Here is an 8739-nt window from a genome sequence, read left to right as displayed (position 1 = left end):
GAGCACCACGGTGTAACAGGAGACAGAGCTCAGGCACCACAGTAACGACGGGAAAGAGAGCGGAGTCACCGCAACCTTCCGGACCTGAATGTCTGACGCGAGCCTAACCAGAACTCCTAGGGTGAGAACCTACGGATGTATTAATAAAACAAAACTCTTCTCTAACTGGCCGACGACAGCAGCTTTCAATTCACGTGGGCCTTTCTTTGACAGTTCCTTTCGAAGGGTTATTTCGATTGGATGAAGCTAACAAAATAAATTGTTCTAAAGTGTGCGTGTGTGTGCAGGCCTCAAGTATTACTTGGGGACAGCCCACCGTCTCAAAACTAAGCAGCTCGAGAACCTCTAGAGATTTATCATCTCAGATACTCAAAACTGTCATAAACTTTGCCACAGCAGTAATTAACGGAGGCTGCGGTCTACAACCACTAATATTAAGGATGACAGGCAACAAGAAATTATGCAATCAGAATTTTAATAACAAAGATACTATTTTTAACATGGTCAAATATACTCGGCTAAGTCCAGATTTTAAAAAACAAAAGAATCTAGCCCAACGGTACAACCATACAGCTTTATACAGAACATTCCATAGATCAACAGAAAATACATTTGAGCACAAAAATAAAAATATTTAAAGAGAATCTCTAAGCAGCATTTTATTTCTGCAAAACAGACATATATCTTGTACTGATTAAATATCTACAAGTGCTTTTCCTTTACAAAAATACATATATTCTTAATAGACGAAGTCATTAACAATGACCTGGTAATCTTTCACTTCAATTTGAATGATTTATAAGCTAAATCTTACAACCACAAAAAGGTTTTTATTTGTATTAAGATGTTACCACTTTTGACAAAAAAAGCTTAAAATATTTTATATTTCAAAGGAAAATTAGCAACGTAACTATACAGTATATCCTGTGACGGTCTTGTCTGATGGGAGGGCTACTCTACCAAACTCTGGTGCTTGCTGTTGTCGCCAAGTACAGGAACGCAGCTGAAGGCTGGCGCTCTCCCACAAGCTCTCGTCGTGGGCCACAGCTTCGTAAGGACACTTAGGCCCCCATCCCCATTCTAAAAAATACAGCAAAAGAAAACCGACCCCCCCAAAATGTGAGGCTGATCCCATTACATTTCTAACGTGTAGAACTTCTGCTCCAGTGGACTGAGGTGCAGTCTAGGGATAGATGATCTGTTTACTGTCTGTACAATGTGCCCAGAAATATTTAATCTTCGTCTGTACTAGATTAGTTTCTTATTCCATGAAGCTCTGAAAGATGGAAGAAAACTAGACCCAGTATTTTAACAGATCTTTCATTTGATTCTATATTTAAAGACAATTAAAATTAAAAGGCATTTCTGAATAATGTCTCAGTACTGAATCCTAGAAAAAGGGGCACAATGAGTATACATATTTGAATGAGCATTTAAAATAAATTATTTTAAAGTTTTATAACTTTCTGAAAAGGAAGTGCTGAAGCATTTTAATTCTATTTGCAAATACAGTTTAAGGATAGTGAGTAAATATACCATTTGTGAAGGCTCTTCCCTAGGAAGAGAATCATTTTAAATTATTGGGAAAATACCTCTGTTTTAGGAAAAAGAAAACCATGACAACCCTGTAATGTAGAAGTACATTTTAATGACCTTTCAGTCTGAAGTTTTTCCATCAAAAATACTACAGACCTAGGTACGCCAAGTGAATCCAGAACTGGATGGTGTTTTTGTGCTTTCGAAGGGTTTCTGCATCTCTAGTATATATCATCTTTTTTGACTTTTCCATAGACCAGATCTGGCGGGCATGTTACATTCCTTACTGTAAGGATCTATGTCTTACAGTATTAATAGCGTTTTCACGTTTTTGTTTCTAATCCAAAAGATTAAAGTTATGGCAAACGGATTCATTTTTGCAATTCCTACAACCAACATCTTACTGGTATAAAGCTTAGCCGGAGGGAAGATTCCTTACGATAAACCAGAGTATGTGGCAGACTGCATCCAAGGAGGTTGACCCAGTGGCCTATCAGGCTGCATCACGTGAGTTTGACCTTCAAGGTGGCCACAGCGTAAGCTCCCAGGGAGAACGGCGGATGGGCAGTGCCTAACTTGATGTATATGCTCTTGATCTGGGACTTATTTTGCCAAATTTGGCTGTATGGCTACATTCTAATCACAATAAGGTAATCACTAAGAAAGAAGACAAAGAGTTGCTTTTTAAGAAAAAAAAATCAGCCTTTATGAAAACTTTGCTTTTGAATACAAAAAAAAAAAAAACAACCCACTTAGGTAAGTCCAACAGAATGTACTATTTCTTATACAAGTAAGCATGTCAGCACTTTTACCAAAGTCTGTCTGTAATGAAATTTCTCCTTTTACTAAGAACCCAGGAACCAAATAAGCATAAATTTTGTTGATATGGACTCTAATGAAGTGAATTAAAGAGCTTCTCAAATTAAACTTTAAAATCTCAATTTCAATATTCTCTTCAAAGGATCTATTTCTCCCACTTGCATCCAAAGGGGGAGCTAACTGTGGTGCTTTATCTCTTTCTCACCTTTGAGGATTTCCTAAGACCTGTCAGATGGTGCTGGAAAAACAAGGGCCATTATTGGAGAGGAAGTGCGCTCTGATTATTGCAAGAAAAACCTACATTTGATTGATCTCACCACAAAAATCAGTTTAAAGCCTTTCTTTGGTGATACTGTAGCAGTTAAGGTTACTTAAGGTTATTGCCTAACTATATAAAATTAAATTGCAACCTAAAAAATTCCACCCTCCAAACTGTTAAAACTGTCTCTCTAGCATGATTGTTAATCAACAGTAGAATGTCTTTGGTGATCTCTACTTCTTATGAAAATCTTTCAAAAAGAGATTACTCTCACTTATGAGTGCCTATTTGGATATAAAACCATTCATAAGAGACAGGTACAGAGAACTCAAAAGTTATGCAGCAAATCTAAACAGAAATGCACTTTTAGCAAAAGAGGCACTTTCTCTTAAATATTTCACTAAAGCTAAAGAGTTGACAATATTATGTAACACACTTTTCCCCCTTCAAGAATCACTTAAATTTGGATTTCATTTTAGTGTATAATGTAGTTGAGTATGGGACAGATTTTTCAATGGATAAATAATACACTTTTCTAAAAGTAGTTAAAAGACCTTACCCAAAGTACCCACACCCCAGACTGAATGACCTTATCCTACCTCATCAGTGAGCCTTTTAGTTTATTTTTTATACCTCTTAAAAGTATTCCATTCATCTAGAGAAAAGGCCATATTCTGATTTTTCTGTTAACTGATGTGATTACTTCAGTTAAAGTGGTATGCATGAACCACAGTCCTTCTTTATATCCAAGCTTCCTTGGCCCTCTTATATCTCTGACATCCTAGGGCAGAGAAAAGCGATTACAAAGTCCTTTATGGAAGGTAAAGTTCTTTCGGTTTCTTGCTTAAGAGACAACAAATTTAAACAAATTTAATTGAGTTTTGTTCTCCAGTTTTGCAGATTCAGAGGATTATTCCTAGAGTTTACTTATGTAAGAGCTTTATTAGCACCCTAAGTTTATAAAACTAACTGCAAAAGTCACCTGTATATGTTTCTTGTATCTGGTTTCTTGCAAATTCCTTAAGCTGACTTAGGGGATAATTAGTGTATTGCTCAGACATGAAAGCAGTCCCATACTTAGGAAATTATAGCTGAATATACCACAAGAGGCGGGTTGAAGAAGTCTACAGTTCTGAATAGTAATGCTGTATCACTCAGGATGGTCCTAAACTGTACGTTTCCCTAAATGCCAACTGATGCCCTGCTTCCCTTATGGTTTCCTTTCACATGTTTTGGCACATATTCCACTGCATTTCCATAAAAATGTTAACATGTGAACAGTGAATAAAGGAATTTTACATAAAACGATTCTCAATTCCATAATTGCTTCCTACATATTTCCTTGGAAAACAGTAAAATTACATGTGATGAGGCAGCAACAGACCCAACTTAAAGAGCTCATGTGTCTAAAACTCACTGAAGGCTCTAAGTTTTGGCTGGGGACCCCAAAACACACAGGTCTCATTTGTGGTTTTATTTTAAAATGCACTCCCAATTCATTTTGAGTTAGTTAACTTCCATATGTAAAAAACTATTTTAATCACTGACCTAGATGTGACAAATTTATAATATTAGAATTTCCTAGGGATGTCAGGGAATTGGATCTCACAGCACAGCAAAATAATTTCTGTAGCTAGAGAGTAGATGCTGTTTTTGGTTGAGTGTAATGGTCTGTTCTAACCATCTTGAAAGAGTTCACAATAATCTGCCTTTTAAATTCTGCTTCTGAGTTCCTCCAGGCACAAACAGAATCTAACAGAATGAAATTAAGAAAGCACTGCCATAACCTTTTTCACAAAAGTCCAAACAATAACGACAGAAAACTCTGATAGAGACTTCCTGACTTGAAACAATGACACATGAAAAGGTAATTTAGGAAGTTTCAGTCTTTTATAGTGTGAAATGCATCAAGATTTAGCTGTATTTTGTATGTGTTTTTTAGAGTTGTACAATGTTTTATTCCTAAGAAGCATTTTGAGATTCAGAAGGCATTAATCCGTGATACATTTTACTGGAAAATGTAGCACGTCTACAATGTATACAGTATAAAAACTATGTGTGTAACACACAGATTGTGCTCGTGTCAGATTTCTAAAACAGTTTTTCCTAGCTTTCAAGACTTTTACTAAGTTTCGGAGGTTAACTTGTTTATTTTGAGGCAATTAACAAAACTTAATTTCCAAATAAGTTTTTTTGAAAACAACTGTCGATTTAAAGATTTCAAACGAAGTTCTTCACATAATTTCAGGTAATGAGACTTTCTCTGACTTGCAGACTAATCTCAAAATGAATGGAAGACTTAACAAAACTGCAAAATCAAGGACATTATCCCAGCTCTGACCTTAACGAGTTTATGTATAAAACAATCCCATTTCCCCCTGCTGACTACAGGATCTAAAATGGAATCTCCTCAAATCATTAATTTGGGTTAGCATGTTCACCTACTACACTGCAGTTACTCTATTAGACGCATGTGGTTTGGAGCTGCGATAGGTAACAGTTTTAATTTATAATTGCCTTGAGACTTCTAAAATCCATAAAATAGCTAATGTTATCTGCTCTAAAAATCCTAATATTTAAAATCATCATAACCCTCTGCATGCCACAATGACACACACCTAAGGCCAACTTAAAAAGAGAGACATTCTACTCATTAAATGAGAGCCACAATAGAATGACGCATACATAGAACGGGCTACACAGTGATGTTTCACGAAGCAGCACCTGCTCGTCATAAGGCATTACGAAAGACCGACCTTGCTGATGCAGTAATTTTGTTAGAAGTAAGTGTGGCCAGCTGTCGACCTTTCCAGTGGTTCTGAATCGGACTTCAGTGGTCCACCCGGTCACACACACTTTCAATCTGGAGGGCTAGCATGCCTCCTTGTGCAATGGTAGGTAGACCACACAGCTGGAGGACTTAACATGTCTACAACTATAATGTGCTCTAATGACGAGAATAATTGGAATTCTTCCCCCAAAGTCTTGCACACTCAAAAGTGAACTATTTCACACAGAAAAAGCTTAGAACAGGACCGTGGCTCAAAAACCACTCTTCTAAATACTTTCCCATACAAAATAACTTCAAGATATAATAATTATTTCTTGTACAGTACTCTATTTAAACAAAAATTAATAAAATATTAAGTATGTGAAAACTGCAACACCACACAGATTGAGTCATATTACTAGTGTAATCAAACGTTAGAACGGTCTTGGAACAGGCAAGCAAAATATCCGGGAGGCTGAATCGTGGCTGCACCCGTAGCTGATTGCAACCACGACTTGTACACTGAGACAGCACAAATACCGTATGCGGATGATTCAGTAGCAGAATGGCACTTGGTTCACTCTTAATAGAAACAACATAAATGCAACTGACAATTTAGAGACAGACAATGGCCTTATTTGCATGCTGAAAATCTGGTCGTGTCCCTCTCGTCCACACACCGTTCCCTGTGCGATCTGCTGATGAGTAAACAAAGAGTGCAGGAGTCATCTCCGTGGGATCTAGGCCCCTTGGTCTAACCGAAATCAATTCTTGGTCGATACTGCAATACCATGGGGTAGGACTATAAAATAAAAACATGATGATGAATAAGACTGTGTTTATATGAAAAATGAAAACAATATAGATTACATACAAAAGCCTTTAAGAATGCAGGATTATTATTTACAATATTTCCTAGTACTACTAGTGATTATGACAATTAAAGACTAGTTACCGTTAAAATGCTTTATTTTTAAATTACCATTATTTTTCTAGAATCAGGCAAGTTTTCTCTGATATGTAACAAAGGTCAAGTTCAAAGGCTCACGAGGTCACGCTGGCCGGGTATGAGCCGTCCGAAAGTAATAGGGAGGACTGGAGGCTCTGTGCCCTGCTTGAGGGTGTTCGTTCAATCATGCACCTCGTGGGGCTGCATTCGGCCCAAACTGCTGTTTGTGAGGGCCCGCTGAGTCACAAATTAACAGAGACCTCTTGCTATGAATCTATGAAACTGGGGTAGTTTTCACAAATCACATTTGTTTCTGGTAAGTTTGACACTTTTTTTTTTTTTTTTTTAGCATTGAAACTCTAATGGTCCTTTAAAAACTGAAAAACAAGTAGCGAATTGTTACATGGAACATTCGGGTTGCTACCTCCTTTCAACAGTCACTTGATACTATTATATATTCTGGGTGGACGCACAACTGAAAGGTACGGACTGTTCTTCATTGCTGTGACTATAGACAAGGTATCCCTACATCAACAGACTAGAGAGGAAACTACTTCCTGGGCATAAAAGGCATAGGCCACATTGCCACTTCAGTATCTGTTTTCACCTGCTATTGTACCTTTTCATACAGAACCTAACATCACAAAGTCAGGTCTGGAGAACCACTGGTTTTCCCTTCCCGAAAGCTTCAGATTTCCCCCTTTTAAGTGAAATTTCATTGAGAAGCTCCTTTTATGAAACCAAGAAAGTGCTGAGACTGTCACTGATGGTTCCCCTTCATCTCAGCGTAAGTGGACACAAAAATCCAGGCCACGAAATTGTGTACTCTTTCATACAGGTGAAAGGGGTGGGCTGAGGCTCTATAATCCTAAAAAGGACTATTTCTGCCCGTATAGCTAGGTTCTATCCTGAGAAAACTCCTCATTGGTCTTTAGCCATTCAGCTCAGGATGGGACTGGAGGTGGCAATGGAAATTTCTAGGTCTTGCTCTTCCTAGCTGAGGACGTAGGGGGATGCCACCACCAGTTCTGAGGGCTGGAGTAAAAGTCACAGTGTCTCAAGATTTCCACGGTCTTAAATCTATTTTGGTTTATATTTTGTTTACTTGGTTTTATTTAAACTTTGTTCCCTCTGAATGACAGTATCTGGGAGAAACAGGAATGTGCATTTTAAAAAACTCCCTGGGTCTTGTGAAACTGAGCCAGCTGTGGAGACTGCTACCCAGACTCCCTACACTCTGCAGTAGGGTAGGATCTTCTTCCTGTTCTGGCCCAGCCCACGGCTTGCCCTCCCTCCGCCACAACAACCTTCCTAGCTTTGTTCTCCATCCCGGACTCTGTGGAGTCTGCACGCTTTCTGCAAATGATTAAGGCACTCATTCTAGAATTCCTTCATAATATATAGAAGAATCCATCAGCAGTTCTACTGGGATGAAGGCAGAGAGGGAAGTAAAATGGCTTGTCGGTGGTCAGGATTTTCTGGTTTTGGTTGAAAATGGTTTGCTTTCTCCAAGTAACCATTTGTGTTTGTTCTATGATGACAGCTGAAGTTTAATCTTACTGAAGTGTTTTACAATGCTGGGAACCACTAAGATCTACTTTAAGTTCTATTTGTATTTCAGTTTGCTTTCTGAAGTAAAACAGCGCTGTGCTTAGTATCAGGGAATGTGGCGCACCACCCCACAGTGTTGAGCGACTGCCCCAAATGGGCCTACTTGGAGAGTTGCTAGTCGTCAGTCTCATCATGTGCTAAAATAAAAGATACTCCCACAGTATCCATTTCAAATGTGATAACTTTGGAAAGCGATAAATCACATCGACCTTGACTGATGTACTGCTTTTCGTAAAAAATCTTTATCATAAAAGTGAATGTGGTTTCATGATAGATTTGGAAAATACAGAAAAGCACCAAGAAAAAAGGAAACTCACTTAAATACCACCATCCAAAGATAACTACCATAATTATTTTAGTGTCTATCCTTCTGGTCTGTCTGTATACATATTTTTTTTTCAAGACTGTAATCAAGCTACACATATTGTTTGGTAAATCATTTTGTCCGTGTAAAATTTTAATTTCCATTTAAAAATTCCGTAACTTATTTTGACACCATTTAATATCCTTGATCATTTTTTAAAAAAAAATTTTTTTTTTCAACGTTTATTTATTTTTGGGACAGAGACAGAGCATGAACGGGGGAGGGGCAGAGAGAGAGGGAGACACAGAATCGGAAACAGGCTCCAGGCTCCGAGCCATCAGCCCAGAGCCCGACGCGGGGCTCGAACTCACGGACCGCGAGATCGTGACCTGGCTGAAGTCGGACGCTTAACCGACTGCGCCACCCAGGCGCCCCTATCCTTGATCATTTTTAAAGGAAGAACATAATAGCTTTGTAGAAAAGAATCATAA

The 8739-nt window shown here is 38.2% G+C and overlaps 1 protein-coding gene across 2 annotated transcripts in view; it reads right to left on the bottom strand.

Annotated features, from left to right (window-relative positions):
* Positions 1 to 458: 458 nt before the first annotated feature.
* The window catches only part of PCGF5 (polycomb group ring finger 5), a 125375-nt gene continuing 117094 nt past the window's right edge, over positions 459 to 8739 (bottom strand). For both annotated transcript variants that reach the window (XM_040485845.1, XM_040485846.1), the window contains one exon: positions 459 to 6186. In XM_040485845.1, coding sequence (XP_040341779.1) covers positions 6139 to 6186 — 48 coding nt within the window. In that variant the 3' untranslated portion in view covers positions 459 to 6138. The remainder of the gene's footprint in view (positions 6187 to 8739) is intronic.

This window comes from Herpailurus yagouaroundi, unplaced genomic scaffold, assembly GCF_014898765.1.
Source record: "Herpailurus yagouaroundi ecotype Mexico unplaced genomic scaffold, PumYag 163, whole genome shotgun sequence".
NCBI classification, from domain to species: domain Eukaryota; kingdom Metazoa; phylum Chordata; class Mammalia; order Carnivora; family Felidae; genus Herpailurus; species Herpailurus yagouaroundi.
This window is presented reverse-complemented; position numbering and strand designations above follow the sequence as displayed.